Source organism: Hylobates moloch, unplaced genomic scaffold, assembly GCF_009828535.3.
Source record: "Hylobates moloch isolate HMO894 unplaced genomic scaffold, HMol_V3 SCAFFOLD_14, whole genome shotgun sequence".
Classification (NCBI taxonomy): domain Eukaryota; kingdom Metazoa; phylum Chordata; class Mammalia; order Primates; family Hylobatidae; genus Hylobates; species Hylobates moloch.
Window position 1 is genome coordinate 46,666,685 of NW_026652289.1, and position 20,761 is coordinate 46,687,445.

The 20,761-nt window shown below is 38.2% G+C and overlaps 1 protein-coding gene and 1 non-coding gene across 2 annotated transcripts in view; both read left to right on the forward strand.

Moving 5' to 3' along the window:
* EFL1 (elongation factor like GTPase 1) overlaps nt 1–20,761 on the forward strand; it is a 114,195-nt gene that overhangs the window by 64,010 nt on the left and 29,424 nt on the right. Inside the window, 1 exon segment of the mRNA XM_058427194.1 lies at nt 16,152–16,283. Within this exon segment, the coding sequence (XP_058283177.1) occupies nt 16,152–16,283 (132 nt within the window).
* Nucleotides 6,083–6,245, forward strand: LOC116482742 (U1 spliceosomal RNA). The gene has a single exon (XR_004252014.2). It is a non-coding gene; the product is annotated as a U1 spliceosomal RNA (small nuclear RNA).

The following is a 20,761-nucleotide window of genomic DNA, read 5'->3' on the forward strand; positions in this document are numbered from 1 at the left end:
GGTCATTGTTTTTCCTGTTTGAGGCAGTATTCCAGTGATAATCACTATATTTTGTTGTGGTGGTGGTTGGTTAGTTTTTTTCTTTTTTTTTTTTTTTTTGCCAGTTTAATCACAGTTACTGCTTCATTTTAACCAATATGTAACACAAGTTGGGTTCACTCATTCAACAAATATCTGTGGAGGATCCGCTAGATGCCAAGCATAGCAATTCTGGTGAGTATCTGAGTAGAGAGACAATAAGGCCATAGTGAGTAGGAGTTGGGGAGTGGGGATGGGGAAGAGTTAAGAGATTAGAGAAAAGAAGATAGCATAGCCGGAGGTGCTGAAGCAACACCTGAGGTCTTCCTAAGTGTCATCAGTAGAGGTGTGGGAGCTGAGATAGAATAGAGTTAGTACTCTCTCACAGTTTCCTTGACTGATTCTATTTAGATTGTCAAGGTACTTAGTCCCTCATTTTTCCTTTCAGGCTTCCAGTTGATGTTAATTTTAAACCAGTTTTACCCATAGGGAGATATTTGTAGACAAGGGACCTAGTATTTATTTGCCCAGCACTTTTGCTCTTCTGTAAGGATGATTCAGGGTTTAGACACTGGTCTTTTTGGAATTATTGTTTCACCCTCTCCACCTTGATGTCCCTGCCCCGTTTCTCTGCATAACCAGCCGTATAGAAGTGAGGGTGGACCCCTGCCTCTTTGTCCCCACCAGTTAGTCCACCTCCCTTTTCCTTCTCTACCAGCCACATTTGGCATTTTTACTTTTCTTTCAGTGGAGGGAGGGAGGGCCACTGTGAAGGAGATTTCAATGATTGTGGAAAGGAGAGGATATATTGTGACTTAGCCTTAGAAAATATAGCCTTCTTATCTGGGAGATACTGAGGAAACATGGCACAGAGGAAAAAAAGCTGTGGTCTGGAAGTCAGGAAAACTGGGCTCTCTCCAGAACTGCCAGGGATTGTCTGGGATGAGCCTTTCCCCACGTTACCCTCAGATTCCTCATTAGTAAAGTAGGTGCGACCTAAGTTGGGGTTTACATTTTTGTCATTCTGTTTTTAAAATCAATCAGAGACAGTGCTATTTTATAAGCAAACTATAAAACTTGCTTGCAAAGCTTTAAAAAAATTCGTGTTAACTAAAACAGACCATTTTAGAGATGATTTTGTTTACCTGATAAGGTACTGGGTCTGGAGACCTGACTGCTTCCATATCTCCCTGAAGGCTTTTCTCATTACCTGAGTATACTAGGAAGTATTGCCACCTCTTCTGCTACCTAAGCCAGATCCCATGAGCCGTTCTTTTTATTTATTTATTTATTTAATTTATTTATTAGAGGATCTCACTCTGTTGCCCTGGCTAGATTGTGGTGGCATGATCATAGTTTACTGTAACCTCGAACTTCTGGGCTCAAGTAATCCTCCTGCCTCAGCCTCCTAAGTATCTGGGACTACAGGCACGTGCCACCATGCCTGGCTAATTTTTATTTATTTATTTATTTATTTATTTGAGACAAGAGTCTTACTGTGTTTCCCAGGCTGGTCTTGAACTCCTGGGCCTCCTTCCTCAGCCTCCCAAAGTTCTGGGATTACAGGTGTGAGCCACCATGCTAAGCACATTTTCTTTATGGAGAATAGTAATGCAAATAGTTAAGTACCAAGGATTAGCTTCAGTATAGACTGTGTTATTTTCTAGGATTCAGAGGAGGGGCATGTCCAGAGAATTGGTAGAATGAGCTCTTGAAAGTGATTGGGGTACCTCCTGGAATGAAATTCCTCCTAAGGGAGAAGAAACCAGGCATGACAGGGTAATCCAGCAGTCAAGCCTTAGTCTCAAGAGGGAGGAATGATGTGCTGCCTGTCACTTGATTTGCTTTTTGGCCCAGCCCTATTGCTCTCCTGATTGAGACCTTTGGAAGGCAAGAGTAAAACCTGGAAGAACTGACCTCTGTAAGACATTGGGTCACAGCAATGCCTTTTTCACTTTAAGAAAGTGAAGCACAAGGAAGGAGCATTTCCACTACTCCAGAAACTACTGCAGAGTTTGGGCACCCTGACAACCCTAGTGTTCAAGTATCTATGGCAAGTGTGAGCTCTTGGGCCCCTGAGGAATTTCCACTAGGATGCCCAGATTAGTTGATAGACACATTCCAAATAAGGCCCCGTATGAACTGGTGGGGACAGAGAGCCAGTGTGATTTGGTGGTTATTATTAATCTGACTTCACTGGTAGTCATAGGCTGGGAAGCCTTGAAAAAATTGTTTGCATTAGTCTGTCTTATGAAAGCTTCTTCAAAGATGCTCTATCAGCATGTTTGCTTTGTATTACAGTGGAATTCTTTAGTTTGTTGCTGATAAATCTGAAGAACGCTTGTTCAGAAAACACACCTGAGTACCCCTGATAAAGGGGCTTCCCCTGAAAATCCCTTATGACTCTTCTATTTGGGGTCAATTAAAAATGATAATCTTACCTCACAGTATTTTTGGGGTCTTTATTCAGAGAGCCACATATACAAGACCATCACATTCCATACTGTGGGAATCATCAACTTGAAATAACTTTCACATTATTTTCCTAACCTACATTTTGCAGCACTTTCTCTCTGGTTTTCTCAGAGCCAAAGAAATATTTCCCATGATGTGAGCTGAGATTATTTTACTCTGCTAGTGGTTAGATTTTGGCAGTGGTAGATGGTAAAAGTGGAAGGAGACACTTGAAAATTCTTTGGGTAATGTGTTGGATGTTTTTTAATAAATAAATAAAGGCAGCAGTAGAGAAGCATGTGGTGCTGGGGATTGTTTTGCTTTCCCAAAAAATGAAGCAGACCAAAATCAAGGAACAGTTTTCTGAGCCTTTTTGAGCGTCTTCCAATGGGTATTTAAAAGACCAAACTTCATGTGAACCACAATGTCAGGAACCAGAGGGTAGACAGAAGTATGCAGCCAGGAGGAGGCTGGTTACACGCACTTCAATAAGGAAGTGATTTGGTTGAAGACAGACCTGGCCAGGAGAATCAGTGTAAAGACTTCGCAATGAAAGCTGCATTTTATTAGTCATTAGAGGATGTGGAGAAAAAAGATACAAGGAGATGAACCATGTGCTCTCCCCTTTGCTGCCAGTTCTTTTTTAAAGGTTCTGAGATGGTGTATTTTTATTAGCTGCAATTATTAGCATCTCTAAAAGACTCAGAAACACCTAAAATACCCATGTAATTTGTGCCAAATAACATTTTAAGTAAACTTATTGATGCATAAGATGCAGATAGAAAAGTATGCAAATCTTAAATGCATAGCTTGATGAATTTTCATAAACTGAACATATGCCAGTGTAACTAGTACCCAGACCCAGAAACAACCTTACAAACACCCCAAAAGCCAAGCTCCTTTCTCATTACTGCCACCGCACCCCTTCACCCGATTAGATTTACCTGATTTTAAGCTTTGTATATAGAATGTGCTCTTGCGTTGGGCATTTTTCATTTAGCATTCTGTTTAGGAGGTTCATCCATGTCATGGCACATGGTTGTGATTTGCTCATTCACGTTACTGTGTTGTGTGACTACCAGTTTATTTATCCACTCTTCTGTTGGTGGATATTTAAGTAATTTCCAGTATTTATTTGACTATTATGAATATTGTCACTTTGAATATTCTTATACATGTCTTTTGGTTAATATGTCTGTGTTTTCTGATGGAAGAGAAATTGCTGGGTCATAGAGTAGGCATATGCTCAAGCTTAGTCAATGTACCAATTTATGCTTCCACCAGGGGTATCTGAAAGTTCCAGTTGCTCTATATCTTTGTCCATACTTGTTTTTGCTTTCATTCAAGTCATTTTTGTGTGTATGGGGTAGTATATTATGTAGATTTTGCTGGTGACTAGAGAAGTGAAAGGTCCTTTTTTCATTTATATATTGACCATTGTTGTTTACTGATTTGTGGGATGCCTGTTAAGTCTTTACCCACTTATAGATTCTCTGCCTTTTTTGTATTGATTTATAGGCATTCTTTATATATTCTGCATAAAAGTCCCTGGATGGGTATATGTATTGCAAATATTTTCTCCTCTGCGAGTTATCTTTCTGCCGTCCAATGATGTCTCTTGATAAATGGAAGTTCTTAGTTTTAATATAATCTAATATTTTTCAATTTTTTCTTTTACGACTAATGCTTTTTGTGTCTCGTTTAAGAAATCTGCTTATTCCAAAGTCATGGTGATATTCTATGTTGTTATTACATAAGCTTTTTTGTTTTACTTATTGTATTTAGATCTGCAGTCCATCTACATTGGTTTTTGTAACAGATGTCAGGTGGGAGTCAATGTCAATTATTTTTTTCAATCAGGTATCTGGTTGACTTAAAACCATTATCACATCCCCACTGTACTGCAGTGTCACCATTGCCATATATCAGTTTGTGTAGTTTACATCTTCAATAATGGCAGCTCTTTAATTCAAAAGTTATAGTAGCTTGTGTCTAATAACTTTTCCTGGTAAAAATTACAATTTATTTTAAAAGATTACTTGTAATCTCAATACTAGCATTCCTACTGTTTGTATTTTAGTTATTATTATTCTATTTTTATATCATCCTATTTACATTGAATTACATATTCTACTTTATTTCTAAGTAGTCTTCAAAATTCAATTTTTAAGATGTAGTCTTGCTCTGTTGCCCAGGTCTTGAACCTCCTGGGTTCAAGGAATTCTCCCACCTCAGTGTTCCGACTAGCTGGGATTACAGGTGCCTGCCACCTTGCCGGCTAATTTTTGTATTTTTAGTAGAGACGGGGTTTTGTCATGTTGGCCAGGCTGGTCTTTAACTCCTGACTCCCAAAGTGCTGGGATTACATGTGTGAGCCACTGCACCCAGCCAATACTGTGTTTTTATGACATAAAATTAAAACCCATAACTACTGTAGTATAAAACCCCATTCATATTGAAAATGGTATTAATACCAAAAATTCAACCTGTAGTTCTGGTTATTTCATTGATCTATTAAGTGAGAAAGAAAATGTGAAGGTTGTATTTTTTCAGTCCACAATAACAGAACTGCTTTGAAAGTTGCTTTGAAAGTTGCTGCTTCTCACCAGGAAGTAATGCGTGCCCTGGAAAAGATAACTGGCTTGACTTGAAATGATCTGTATTTGCTTAAAAATTAGTTAACGTTCTAATATTGTTACTTTTGCCTATATTGTTACTTCAAGTAAGCTGTATCAGTGTCACAGTCAGTACCTGTGCCACATCAAGATGCAGACATAGGGCAATAGTCTCAAAAATCCCAAGCTTTTGAAGCTTGGGATTGGAATAAATACTCAGTAATAATGTGACTGCACTGTAAAAATGCTTCAGGAGCACTTACAATAAGAAAATGTGAGAAAATAGAATGTGGGATTTCTGTCTTCATCTCTGTCTCCCCTGTGGTGCACAGCATGAGTTTATAAATATTAGTGGTTACTAGACACTTAGTGAAGTAAATCTAAAAAGCACAGAAGATATATGGCATATTCTTTCAGCAACTGTTTAGAACCTGTGCTCAAGGAAATCATAGTGTACCAGAGTGTAAGATTCTACAGGACCCTCCAAATTCCATAATTCCCGAATTGACTTTGTAGAAAATATTAACCTTTGGAAAAGTGATCATTGCAAATGGTAAAGGACACAGGAGTGGCATCGGGTGATGCAGGCCCACATCTAATTCCGCGGCGGCCTGTGAGTAGATCTGGAGATAAGGGTTTGGCAGTGGGACTAAGGTTCAACACAGCCTTCTTAAACTGAAGGCTAAGACTCCTCACTCTCAGGACCTTGGTTAACCTCTAGAAACATTCCAGTTCCCTATCAGATAGGAATCCAAGACTCCCTCTGTGGACACCAGGCACTATGAAATCCAAGTCTGGCAATCCAGAGGTGAGACCACAGTTTCAGTTTCTAGAGTCTAAATTGATTAATGCAAATGTAATCCATTTACAGTATAATCCCAGGTTCATTGCCCTGTGGTAATTCAAACAATGTGAGCATTCAAGGCACAGAAATAACAAAAAGGGTTTTTTTAACTTCTGGTTATTTTTAAACTTTTTTTTTTTAATCATCATAGATACTTACTTGGTAGGGGAGATACCAAGATCACAAAGTTGGTTTCCCAGGGCCAGGCTTATTCAGTACACTCCAGGTGTACTGACCCCTGCTTTTTCCCCAAATGTGGGAAGCTCGACTGCATACTTTGTGATAGTGAGGAACTGTGTTTGTGCTCTCCCCTGATGTAAATGGTTTTTTTTTTTTTTTTTTGAGATGGAGTCTCGCTCTGTCACCCAGGCTGGAGTGCAGTGGCACCAACTCTGCTCACTGCAAACTCCGCCTCCCGGGTTCACGCCATTCTCCTGCTTCAGCCTCCCAAGTAGCTGGGACTACAGGCGCCCGCCACTACCCCCGGCTAATTTTTTGTATTTTTAGTAGAGACAGGGTTTCACCATGTTAGCCAGGATGGTCTCTATCTCCTGACCTCGTGATCCACCCACTTCGGCCTCCCAAAGTGCTGGGATTACAGGTGTGAGCCACCGCGCCTGGCCCAAATGTATTTTTTAAAAAGAAAAAAATTGTTTTATCATCATAAAAATAGTACATTTGGTGAGACCATTTGTTTAAATATAGAAAAAAAAATGAAAATGACCTTTAACCCCATTATCCAGACGTAGTCACTATTGACATTTTGGAATATATCCTCCAGCTCTTTTTTTCTATGCATATATACTTTTTTCTTATATATTTTATGTATGCATTTAAAGTGGTAATTTTAAAGTACACACGTTTTAAGAGAGGAAAGATATACTTTTTTACAAACACAAGTTAATTATAGAATATTTGCAAATTACAGAAATAAAGAAAAAGATAAAAACCAGGAGCTGACTGTAACAATCATTAACTTTTTAAAATTTTAAAGTATTTCAGACAATAAATAATATAATAAACATTCATGTACCTGCCATCCAGACTCAACTAATTTTCATGTTTTTCTGTAATTATACATCTCTTTATACCTGATGAAATGTTAGCTATCTAAGTCCCTTATCCCATCAATAACTCCCATATTCCCCAGCAGTACCACTTCTTGAAACTTGCTGTGTAATTTTGTCTTCCAATGCTTTAAAACTTATTTGTAATTTCAGTAGGTGTCTGTCAGCAGTATGTGTTTTTAATTTTTAAACATTGCATACTGGTATATTGTTCATGACCTTCTGTAACATGCTATTATTGTACTGTTTTATGTTTTACAGATTTTTTTCCTATGTTGATTCCATTGTATGAATTCATTATAATTTGTTTTTTGTCTTCTGTTGGTGGATATTGAAGGGTGCTTTCGATTTTTTGCTGTGACAAACATGTTACCGTGAATACCTTTGAACATTTTTTTCCTTGTGCACGTAGATTAGTTTTTCTAGGGGGTACTTCTTAACCTGTCAAACTCCACCTTCTTTTCATAACAAATATTCTGACATCACTTTTACTACCCAGGAATGAAATTCAAAGATAAAATAATCTGCCTGCCTGCATAATTTCAAAAATATCAGTATAATACTTTAATGTAAGGGATAAATAAAAGGGAAGTGGTTTATAATAAAATAACATGCATTTTAGTATATAAATGTTCCAGTTTGACTACAGGAGTTAAGTCAGATATTTGTAGTTACCATGTTTCTGTGACAGTCAAAGATGTAGCTTGATACAGATGTATGGTATTGATGACTCATACACCATGAGTGGCTGTCGATAAAATGTTGAACAGCTTGTTTTCAGAACAAGTTCATTCTTCCTTTGATTTATGTGGTAATTCTATTTCTGAAAATTGGGTATATATTAAACTACAAAAAATTCTGTTATTAAAATGCAATTAGATTTAAATTCAGATTATTATGAACAGGTTTGTCCAGCAGAATATTCAAAAGCTGTACAAAGAGGGTAATTCTTTGTATGGGAAGATATTTTCACACATGCAAAGCACTGGCCCCTGCTCACTAACTGCCAGTAGTAGGTCCCAATCAGAAACACTCCCACCAGTCACTCACTAAATCACCTAGAGAGGGGTTATATGGCTGTGGATGGTATGCTGTTGGTACACAATTGTGCCCGTTCTCAACACTGCTCTGGGATATACAACTAGAAATTACATTGGTGAGTTGCACAGTCTAGTGATACTTTAATGAACACTGCAGCTTATTCTCCCTCATAGTTGTAACAATTTTTATTCTTGTCTATAGTGCACAAGACCTACTTTTTCTGCACATAATTGCCAGCACATGGTTTCTTCAGACTTATACCAGTTGTATTGGTGTGAAATAGTATCTGGTTTTAATCTGCATTTACCTTATCAATGAGATTTTTTTTTTTTTTTAATGTTTTTTGACTGAGGCTTTCTTTTCTTTTAATGTCTTTTCTTGGACTATTTATATTCTTTATCTAGATTCCTATTGAGTTGCCTTTTTTCATTGATCTGTACTAGTTCTTTACATATGCTTACAATTTTTTGTCTCCTTTCGACATTGAGAGCATCTCTTTGTAGCTTTTATCTTTGCGGGTGTGTGTGTGTGTGTGTGTATAAATTTTAACTTTTATTTTCGGTACAGGAGGTATGTGCAGATTTGTTACATGAGAGTATTGCATGATGCTGAGGTTTGGAGTACGGATTCCATCACTCTGGTAGTGAGCATAGTACCTGATAGGTAGTTTTTTAACCAGCCTCCCTCCCCACTCTCTAGTAGTCCACAGCATCTGTTGTTCCCATATTTGTTTGGTATCTTTTGTTTTGAAGTTTTTAAAATAATATAGTGAGTCTTACAAATCTTCAGTCTTATGATATCATATGATTTGTGCTTTCAGGTTTTATGTTTCACATTTAGGTCTTTGATCTATATGAAATTTCTTTTTCTAGATGGTGTGTGACACAGATGCAATTATATCATTTTTTACATTTCATTGGCTAATTGTTTCAATGCTGTTTACCGAATAGGCCTACCTGTCTGCCACTGTTGCCCCTTCGTCATTTCCACATTCCCACACGTGTTGGTCTTTTTCTGGGCTCTTCATTTTTTTCCATTGATCTGTTGTCTAACAGACCACTGTCACTACACTGCCTATTTATTTTTATCCCCTGAGGTTGTGGCACTTGCTCAAGAAGAGAGTTATGAACTGACCCTTAATATTTTCCTTTAATCTGATCCACGACTAACAGAAATAGCTCACAGTTCAAGGTGCCCTCCTCTAGTTTCACCTACTCATTCAGATTTTCTTTAGTTTTCTGTTTCTTTGATCATTTCAATCAGGACCATTTGTATACCTGTGCTGAAGTTGCCATTTCATCCAAAGTGACTCTGTTTCCTGATTTTAATTGGAAACATTTAGGGTTTAAAGGTAGAAGGAATTCAATTATGATTTCCTGGTTGTGTAAAGCCGTATCTCTTCTTCCCTTTTCTTTTTGTCGTAAAACAAATTTCCAGCATTGTTTTCAACTATACTAAGCATTTTGTGCTTCTGACTTGCTGAATCTTGTGTGTTTCCCCCATTTAAATCGTTTGAATTGGAATGCAGCATATGTTAAAGCAGTATCACTTAAAACCATGTGTTACTATATAAAATATAAATTTAGGTAAATGGGACAGGATACAAAACTCATAAATGAATCTGATCCTGAATATGAATTTATGTCTCATAAAGAAGTTATTACAACTTTCCTTGTACTTAACAATATACACAAAAAAATTAAATATGCAATTTATGTCATACTCCAAAATAACTCTTAAATTTGATTAACAAATCTATGAATAAAACCACTGCTGCTGTGACTGTTATAACCACCACTGCCACTATACTTCCATTTATTGCATAAAGTTAGAACTTTATAACATTCAAGTTCCTTGGATTCCAAATTGAACATAACAAGAATGCATGTTGACTAAAGAAAAGAAAATGAATGGGATGGAAAAGTCTTTTCACTTGTGCCTTATGTTCCACCCTGCAGCTGTCAATAATGACCTTGGTTTCTCACTTGGACATCCAGTGGAGCCATTTCCACACCTCATCACTCCTTCCCATGTCCTCTGTGTGGTTATTTCCATACTCCTGAATGCCATTTTCTCCAGGAGGCCCATAACCTTTTCAATTTCTGTCTTCACATGAAAAAAAGGGATGTTTTTCCTATTATAAGATATGTCACATTGTGTCGTAATTAACTGTTTATTTACCTTTGTCCCTCACCAGATTTTAAACTCTGTGAAGACGGCAACTGTGCACATGTGCACTCATTCATTGAGGAACCTGTGAAGTGCCTATTTTGGTCCTTGCCATTAAAACTGAACTCATTGAAAGACTAACAGAAAGTTGAATAACTATTTGTCAATTATTTGAAAGCACAGCTTCCTGAGCTTTGAAACTTAGACGCCAAATGGAAAAAGCTCAAAAAGTTACTATAGAGAAAAAAATAGAAGCAAAATGAAAAGGGAAACTATAGTCTGGAGAAAAAAAAATGTGAAAGAGTTCAAATGTTTATTACATAAAGAACTAATACAAATGATGAAAGTTATAAACCTAAAAGAAGAATAGACAACTGCTTTGAACTAGTAATTTATCTGCCTAGTTGTCCATACCAGGAATCTGGATTTTATTCTTGTTTACTTCTTGTCCCTTCTTCCCAGCTCCTAAAAAACCACCAAGACTTGGCAGCTCTACCTCAGTTCTGTCTAATTCCTCTGTAAGATCCCAATTTATGCTCCAAGAAAGGATCATAAGAAAGCCAGACCACCACCATTCTATTAGGAACAGACTGACCCAAATGGAGCTTCATTCTCACCAAGAAAATGATACAGTTGTGAATGTGGGTAGATCCTTTTTGGGTAGATCCTCTGTAGATTCTTTTTGTCCTGTTAGGACACACTAAGAGATGATAAAATACTAGGCCCCACTCAGGCATTCTACTCTGCTTCCAAGCCCCAGATGGAATTTCTTCCACTATTTCAATCCTAGACTCCCACGCTGAGAACCGTGTTATTCCCTTGATGAGAACCAAGCTCCATTGGGTCAGTCTGTTCCTGATAGAATGATGGTAGTCTGGCTGTCTCAGGATCCTTTCTTGGGGCATAAATTGGGACCTTACAGTGACACATTATAAAACTCTTAACTTGTTCAGGTCGCCGAGGGGCAAGTTTCTACCTCTTCTCAAATACAAGGATAGTAAGCCAGCATATCTCCAGGAAAAAAAGAGTTTTCATTCTTTAGGTGTTACTTTTTCTTCTCATTTACTGCGTAGTTTCTCTTCTGAGAAAAGGCCCCACAGATCTTGAAGTAATATACGTAAGAACTATTATTACATCTGTAATCCCAGCACTTTCGCAGGCCAAGGAGGGTGGATCACTTGAAGTCAGGAGTTCGAGACCAGCCTGGCCAACATGGTGAAACCCCGTCTCTACTAAAAATACAAAAAATTAGCCGGGCGTGGTGGCGCGTGCCTGTAGCCCCAACTACTTGGGAGGCTGAGGTGGGAGAATCACTGGAACCCAGGAGCCGGAGGTTGCAGTGAGCTGACATCGTGCCACAAGCACTCCAGTCTGGGCAGCAGAGCGAGACTGCGTCTCAAAAACAAACAGACAAAAAAACTATTATTAGCTCAGTCTGTTCCTATGAGAAGAAAAAAATTTATGACATAGTGATGTCATTGTTGCAAGATTTTTCCCTAAGGCCTACTATAACACCAAGAAGTTAAAAGGCAGTTGATTTGATGGACTTGTTTAGCATGATGGACAGACTTGACCCATCTTCTGAAAACCTTAGCTAAGCAATACTGATCTACTTTGGAGATACTTGCCAAGCAGGCTTGGAAAAGGGTGACAAAAGTTATAAAGCATGTGGATTCCCTGTTATTCTTTGTAGTTGAGTCAAAGAGCGTAGAATCTGGGTTTTGATGAAAGATACAGAACCAAGGCATAAAATTGGAAACAGAGGATATGGGCTGCTTTGGTATCCAAATGCAAGGGGGCCTAAAACAGAAGATGGTCTTTCAAAACTAAGAGTTCTCTAGATTCCCCAGGTAGTGGGAACTTGTACTTAAAAAAAATCCTCATCTCTCTTCCAAAGTGATGTTCATTTCTCTCACAGGCATGAGGCTGTATGGATGTTCATGACATATGACTTGCATTTACTGCAAAGGTTTAAAGAGATCCATTAATTCAGCCTAAACAGGTTCACAGGAACAGGTTGATGGTTCTTGGGTGAAGAATGTTAAAGTCAAGTTTGAAATAAAACTTTGGTGATTAAGAGACCATATTCTAACGTTTTTTCCCACAAATTTTTAAAATTCTAATAATGTTAGAATTAAATTGTAACAGTACAATGAAAGAGCACTTTACAAATCCAAATTTGCCTGAAGATGGTAATTCTTTTCCCCTATCCAGACAGCTAATAGGCTCGCCCCCAGAAAGCAGTGTTAGTATTCACTAATGGTTTTACCATCTTCCTGCTTGCCAGTGTAACCTTATCCTAGATTGATTAAACCTGTGCAACAGGGAGTTGTTAAGAATAGAAAAAAAGTTTTCAACAGAAGGTGAATTCATCTCTCAAGCCTCACACAATTTTTTTCAGTCTCATATCATAAAAGATACTCTCCTTAATATTTGTTTCTGGAATTCTTTTTTAAAGGGAAACATTTGGGACAGCCTAGAAAAAAAAATTTGGCTCAACAGTCTTTACAAAATACTGGTTTTTGATTATGAGGAATCATTTGAAGGGTATAGTATACAGTCTAGCAAGGACCTACGTACCCAGTTGTCATTCCAGTCTGTAACATAGAGTTCACATGCCAATTTATTTAATTTTATTTGTTGTATAGAGAAAAATCAGAATCATAAAGGGCTTGGGTTTGATCATTTATCTTCAATCAGACAAAAGTACTGATGTTTCTATAAAAACTAGAATTCTTGGCATCTAGTAAATTGCTTTAGCTCCATATTCCTCAACCTGCTTTCTCTTTTATTTCTTATAAATCACATGTACTTTTTTGATAAACATAAAAAAAACCAGTGCCTCTATAATCCATGAAATATGAAAATAAATATAGTTACTAAGAACAAATCAATGGCACACTAATTTTGAATTTTATTCCCCCATGTTATCACTCTTCCTACCCTGGGAATTCTGAAATGATTACCCAGAGGGAACATACTTCTCATCACCCAATTCCAGCTGAAAAATGCTTTAGCAAATGTGCTTTCTGTGAAGGAATTCTTTGTCCCTAATTGTTATAATTTTCAGTAAAGTGACTGAAGTGAAAATCATATGATTAATGAGAAAAAGAAGGAAAAGAAGTTTATGGTTATTACAATAGTGTAAATTATGTGTGACAATAGAGAAGAAAAAAGAGAAATATAAAAATGAAAATAGTGGCAGTATTAGAATGGTGGGATTATGGGTATAATGTCCTTTTTCAAGATTGTACTTGCTGATGTTATTTTTAAAAACAAAGTTGCTTCAGATTGTATTTTGTGTAAAGAACAAGTTGTGCATTTAATAATTGATAGCAAATCAAGAAATTCTCAAAAGGGATTTTAAAGTCACTTTATAGTGATTCATCTAGATCATCTTAATGGTCCTCCCTTTCCTAGATTTTAAAATTATATTTAAAAATAGTAAAAATGTTGACATGTAGTACAGGTAGTGAAGTTTTTACTATCTTTGGAGCATTGCTTTTTCCATAAATTCTAATCTTAGCTATGAACATTGTGGTCTTGACTTTTTGTTTTTGGGAGAATTATAATCATGTTAGCAAATCTGGGCATATCTAAATAGCAAGAGTAGATTCGGTAATTGGAACAGCAAAATGTAAACCAGAAGTTCAAAGAGACAGTGTTTAAAATATACTGACCATCTGCAGTCTGCATCCCTGGCAATACAGAGGAAAGACCAGCATTTATCTTTTCATTGAAACCGTGTGCTGTGTGTGCAGGAAGGAAACGCATGCTGGTCAGAGGTCAGAAGCAGAATGGATGAGGTTTGAAAGAGAATATTTACTATGGGCTTTTCCTAAACCCTTAGCCTCTTGGGAGATGTTATTTCTAGTAGACTTAGTGGAAACTTAGACCCAGATCTGTTACATCATAGTACCAATGGGAGATGTAAACAAGAAGCTATAGCCAGGTATCACTGTGTGTGCTGAGCTAAGAGGTACGATAATAAGAAATTTAGACTTTGACCGAAGAAGTACAGTGGAGGCACAGGAGGAATTTAACATCCTGGAAACTTTAGTCTGAAGAGGATCCCATGCACACAAAAGGTCTGTAAATCATGTCCTGTGCTGATTAGTTAAAGGAGCTAATGATACTTAATGTGAGGCAGAACAGAGTTAAAAGGATCTGACAGATGCTTTCAAAATCCAAAAGGTAGTTGGCGAAAGCAGAAGAAGCACATTTTCTGTGAACCTTTGGAGAATTGAACTAAGAACGATGTGTGGAGATGGGGAAAGACAGATTTTAGAATAATGCAAGGAAGATTTTCTTAAAGTTGGAGCTATCTGTTAATGTAGTGGGGTGGTAAATTCTGGTGGATGTCAGAGGGTAGATGTTCAGGTGGATGTTAGAGGGAGGTTTCCATACTGTGTAGTCAGACAACAAGAAACCTCTAAATGATCCTCCAAGTTTGTGTACCTAAAGCCTCTGTTTCAGTTCCCCTCCACCAGTCTGGATGTGTGATTCGGTGGCCTCCCATTGCCCTGTACCTTTACATCAATTGGTCAACTAAGGACAGCAAAGTGATTTTCTTTGTTTCCTTTCCTCAACCCAAAAGCACAAAAATGGCCCGTGTGTGTGTGTTTCTCTCGCTCGCTCGCTGTCTCTCGCTCTCTCTTTCTCTCTCCTGTCCTATCCTTTCCTGTCCTTTTTGACAGGGTCTCAGTCTGTCACCCAGTTTTGAACTCCTGTGCTTAAGCGATCCTCCCACCTCAGCCTCTCAAGTAGCTGGGACTATAGACAGGTGTGCACCACCATGCCTGGCTAAATTTTTTGTAGAAGTCTCACTATGTTGCCTAGGCCGGTCTTGAACTCCTGACCTCAAGTAATCCTCCTTGACTTCCCAAAGTGCTGGGATTACAGGCATGAGCCACTGCACTGGCCCTTTGTATGTGTTTCTTAATTTGTTCTAAAATGTTGTCTACTCATACTCTGGGTGTGAGATTCAGTATGCCTCTTTATCACTCATTTTTTTTTTTTTTTTTTTGAGGCAGAGTCTCGCTCTGTCGCCCACGCTGGAGTGCAGTGGTGTGATCTTGGCTCACTGCATCTGCCGCCTCCCAGGTTCAAGCAATTCACCTGCCTAAGCCTCCCAAGTAGCTGGGACTACAGGCGCCTGCCACCACGCCCGGCTAATTTTTTGTATTTTTAGTAGAGACGGGGTTTCACCGTGTTAGCCAGGATAGTCTCGATCTCCTGACCTCGTGATCTGCTGGCCTCGGCCTCCCAAAGTGCTGAGATTACAGGCGTGAGCCACTGCACCTGGCCCCTTATCACTCTTTCTAAGACATTCTTTTTGCTTCCATCTGCTCAAAGACAAATATGCAACCTTCAGAGTCTCATGCAATCATCAGCCAAAAGCCTGAAGTGAGTGTATGGCAGGGGGAAGCAGTTGACTAGGATTCCTTTCTAAAATAGGGGGAGTATGGAGGGTGGCTTAGGGTAACATACTACATAGCAACATCACATTTTAAGTTTCTAAATTCCCTTTACTCATATGCAGATGGATTTGGCAGAAGATTATTTCAGTAGAGAACCGTCTTCATCAAATTAATATATTTTTAAAAACCAACTAAGTGTTAGAAATAATCAGTGTTTTCAGACAAATATATCTGGAAGTGATCATTTCTGTGGTCAAAGTAGCTATTCATTAACCCAATCTGATATAATAGGATTTGTACATGTGGGAAACAAAAGGCAGAATTTCTGTATTTTGACAGCAATCAAATGGTATCCAGGTGTACAAGAAAAAAAAAAACACAGTGCAGGTCTGCCTAATTTCTTGCAACATTTTGGAAGCATTTGGCTCTGTGACACATATACTGGGTTGATGCTGCTGTTTTTCTAACATAAGTTCAGAATTTATCACCCCTTATTGACCGTATGGATCTTTTCTTCCTACAGGAATAGGAGGCCTTCAAGATTTTGTGCTGAAATCTGCAACACTGTGTAGCCTGCCATCCTGCCCCCCATTTATACCACTCAACTTCGAAGCCACTCCTATTGTGAGAGTTGCTGTTGAACCGAAACATCCAAGTAAGATGACCTTATTTTTAAAAGCATATGTTTATTATACTTTTAAAGCATTTGCATGTATTTAGTATTTGATTCCTCATGACTTGTTTCAGCAGTATATAATGAATTTTCATTGAGGTCTGTAGTAGAAGCAACTCTTCAAAGGGCATCTAACCTCTGTCTTAGGAACATGCCGTGGTTACAGGTACCTTTGCTGTCCAGGGAGACTGCATCTTCTTGATGGCAAAGACAGGGTCATCTCTACATCCCCCACAACCCTGGCATAGGATTGTAGCTTAGCAAAGCTCATGTTTATTTATTTATTTATTTATTTTTTTGAGGCGGAGTCTCACTCTGTTGCACAGGCTGGAGTCCACTGGCGTGATCTCGACTCAACTTCTGCTGCCTGGGTTCAAGCGATTCTCCTGCCTCAGCCTCCTGAATAGCTGGGATTACAGGCATCCACCACCACACCTGGCTAATTTTTGTATTTTTAGTAGAGATGGGGTTTCGCCAGTTGGCCAGGCTGGTCTTGAACTCCTGACCGCAGGTCATCTGCCTGCCTCGGGCTCCCAAAGTGCTAGAATTACAGGCGTGAGCCACCGTGCCCGGCCAAAGCTCATGTTTTATGTGACTTCTTAGTTGGAATCTTATCTCAAGCTCCTTGGTTCAGAATCCATCATTTGCCTCTTCCCTCTAGGTTTGACAGATTATCTGCACACTGAGAATTTCCCGTCTGTTTAGAAACCACTTTCTGCACCTTTCCTGCTGGCCACCTGACATTCACATAGGCCTGACCATATAATAACAACTCCTTAGTCTTTGGCTTATAGTATTTGCCTAGTCAATCCTTTTTTACTTTTGTATTTCACGTCCCATGACTATTGCTAATCCTGAATCACTGTGACTTTGCTATTCCAGTGCTAGTGATTGTCAGTGAAGAATCTCCAGACCATGCTTTAAGGAAACCAAAGAACAAATGGTAAAATGGCAGTTTTCTGTTGAGGTGTATAATGGCCTCATTGCTCCTGAACATATGTATCCCTCCTCTCCCTGGAGCTAAGCCTTCTGAACCCATTGCTCTCTCAAGTTCTAAGACATACCCCTAGCCATTAAGCATCCCTGGATCCCTAGAGCAGATACTTGGAGGACCGGACTTCTGATCCCTTTGGGACCAGCCCTAGTGAATAGCCATCTGCCTTCAGCCTCGAGATAGGAATTTTTTGTGGGCTGTCACTGTGGACTGACACAGTGCCTTGGTTGCTGCACGGATTTATCCAATTCTGTGTAAAACATGCTTCCTCTTTTAGGCTTGTCCAGATCCTGGCCTTTCGTGATTTTGTTCTTTTCTTCTACTCACTGGGCTGGCTCTAACCCCTGTCTAACGTGTTCAATACTAAGAAATACATACAAGAAAGCTCAGTTTTATTTAAGTTGTGATATTTGAGTCTGGCAACCATAGCTTATTAGGTATTTCTACTATTTATTTGTATCCTCTTTCTTACTTAGTTTTTCTCTATTGCATTTGCACATACATTTTAAAAATAGGAAAAAATAATTTAAGCCATAATTTTACTTGTTTATTTATTTTGAGACAAGATCTCACTGTCACCCAGGCTGGAGTGCAGTGGCTCAATCACAATCATGGCTCACTGCAGCTTTGACCTCCTGGGCTCACGCAGTCCTCCTGCCTCAGCCTCCCAAGTAGCTGGGACCACAGATACATGTCACCACACCCAGCTAATTTTCTTTATTATTTGTAGATGGGTTCTCCCCATGTCGCCCAGACTGGTCCTAAACTCCTGAGCTTAAGCAGTCCTCTCACCTCAGCCTCTTAGAGTGCTGGGATTACAGGTGTGAGCCACTGTGCCTGGCCTAAGATGTGATATTTTAATAATAGAAATTTGTAATTTTTAAAAAGCTCTGTTATCGTTATGTGCTAGTCTGTGGTCTCTGTTATGGAAACTAAGTAAAAGCTCAACCCTAAAGAACCAGCTTCTTCGAAGGACTGCTACGTGAGATGAAGGATTCTAGTACCTAGTGTATTCCCTGTCCTATAGCTGACTCATGGTAAGATTAAGTTCCTTTCCTTTCCATAAATGAGATAGTCTAATAAATAGAATTATTTAGGATTATCAGTTTGGAGGCCAAAGTGTACTTCCTCGTGTGTTTTCATTAAATTTATCTGAACTTTGTAAAAAATAAACTAAAATGTTTAGAAGGGGCACATAATTTTCTTCATAATTTTAAAAGGACTATTGCTATTTTTTTCCCTTTAAGTATATTGTTTTTACTGGATTTACCATGCATTTATTGACTGTTACCGAAGCACCCCATTTGATTTTTCAGTGTCTGAACTTTGTACTCTGTTTTGCCTTCTTGGTGTTTTTACATTGTCCACATGTTATTTTACATTCAGAATGTCTGGGGAAACTTCCCTTCCTTCTTCCTGTGAGCTTTCAGAGGATATTTATTGTCTGTTTACTCTTTGCCCTAGTAACTTATGCTCATCCTTATTTTGGGGCAGTGAACCCTTTATTCATATATTACATGTCTGACGACTATTGGGATATTTCACTCTCTTAAAAGACTTTCCAGTAATACTGCCTCTGAGAGGCACTGGACACATTCATTGTTTTTCTTGAATAGACCACGTATCCCCATGTCCTCTCTTTTTTTTTTATTGTGACAACTAGATTAATCCAGAAGACAACAGTTTGCTTCTTTTCTTTCAGGGAGAAGCAAATCGTGAGCATTTATTCTTCCACTTTTCTTTCTCTAATTTCCCAAGTGGGGGTCAAAATGTCATGGCAGCCACCCTCTACTTCATGCCCACAGGTCAACTACAAACTCAACACAGAGAACTACAAATGTTCCAAAGCAATTATTATTTTCTTCATTATAATTGATCCTTACTGTATGCCACACACTGTACTAAGGATTTTACATTGATTATCTCATTTAATCCTCCCAAAAGCCCTGTTCATTAGGATACTGTTTTTATTCTTATCTTCACATGAGGGAAACTGAAGCTTAGAGCAGTTAATTAATTTGCCCAAGGCCATACAGTTAGGAAGCAGTGAAGTCAGGATTCAGATCTCTGCCTCAGAGACAATGCTGGATCTTCACTTGTGGGAATCCAAGAAATCCTGTTTATCTGAGATCAGAGTAATTTGTTTCTAGGATTGTTTTATCCTTTATCCATATTAGTTAAAAAAAATTTTGATACCTACATGCTTATATAGATATATGAATGTGCTAATGTTTTATATACATTATGAAACACAAAATAATTATTTAAAAATTAAGATGAAAATCAAATACCTAATTTTATTTGTATTTGATGAAGATACATACAGTATGTACATATAAGTATATATAATATTATTTGTGATTGTGGCTTATAATTATTTTAGTTATACTAGCTAACATATTACTTCAAAATTTAGTGGCTGGAAACAACACTTATTTTTCACAGTTCCCTTGGTCTGGAATTTGGAAGGGTTCAGCATCATGTCTCTCAAGTAGTGGTAGTCATACATCACCTTGGGCGGTAGCCATCTGGAGGTTTAACTGTACTTCCAAACATGGGCTCACAGGTTGGTGCTGGCTGGGGACCTCAGTTCCTCTCCACATGACTGTTTGAGTGTCCTGCATGGTGATTGGCTGCAGGCAGCATTCCAAAACACTAAGGCAGAAGCTATAATGCCTTTTGTGAACTAGCCCTGGGAATCACACATCATCCTTTCCACAGTGTTCTGTTGGTCACACAGGCCAGCTATGACTCACTGTTGGAGAGAGCCGCACAGGAATGTGAATATCAGGAGGCAAGGATGATTGGAGCCATCTTGGAGGCTGGCTACCACAATAATGCTTCCTTCTTTTTGAAGGTCCTGCCTGAACACTTTGTGATATAGCCATCCCAAGGTCGGCTTCTAGGTTCCATTTGTTAAAACACTTGATTTTAATGACCATTATCACTGTGCATAGCCCAAAGGGAAGAATGATTCATTGGCTTCCTTTACTAAATCACGGTATCCATTTTAGAATCCCATTTTCCCAATTATTAAAAGGTTTTGGTAAAATGTAGATAGTGAATATCTAGTTTTCCTGATGGCAGTCCATTTTTCTTACACTAATTAGGTTTGTTAATTCTTATATCTTTAGTGAACTATCCATTTGGTGATTTTAAGAACAGGTTAAGAAAATCACCTTCCAAATTTCAAGAAGTTTTTATACATTATACATGAAGTATTTATGTTATCTTTGGCAACCAAATGACTGTCAGCGGCAACATTTTCAAACACCTAATTTCAAAATGTTGTCTCCATGTTTCAAATTTCTTTTGAAAAAAAAAAAAAAAACTTTTCTTATTGTTAAACTGTTACCTTTATTTTACCTTGAAGAGACAGATTTAAGTGTGTTTATATTTTTTCAAAAATTTGTTGGGATCTCATCTTGGTGATAACCATTGTTTTTACTTTATAATTTGTTTGATG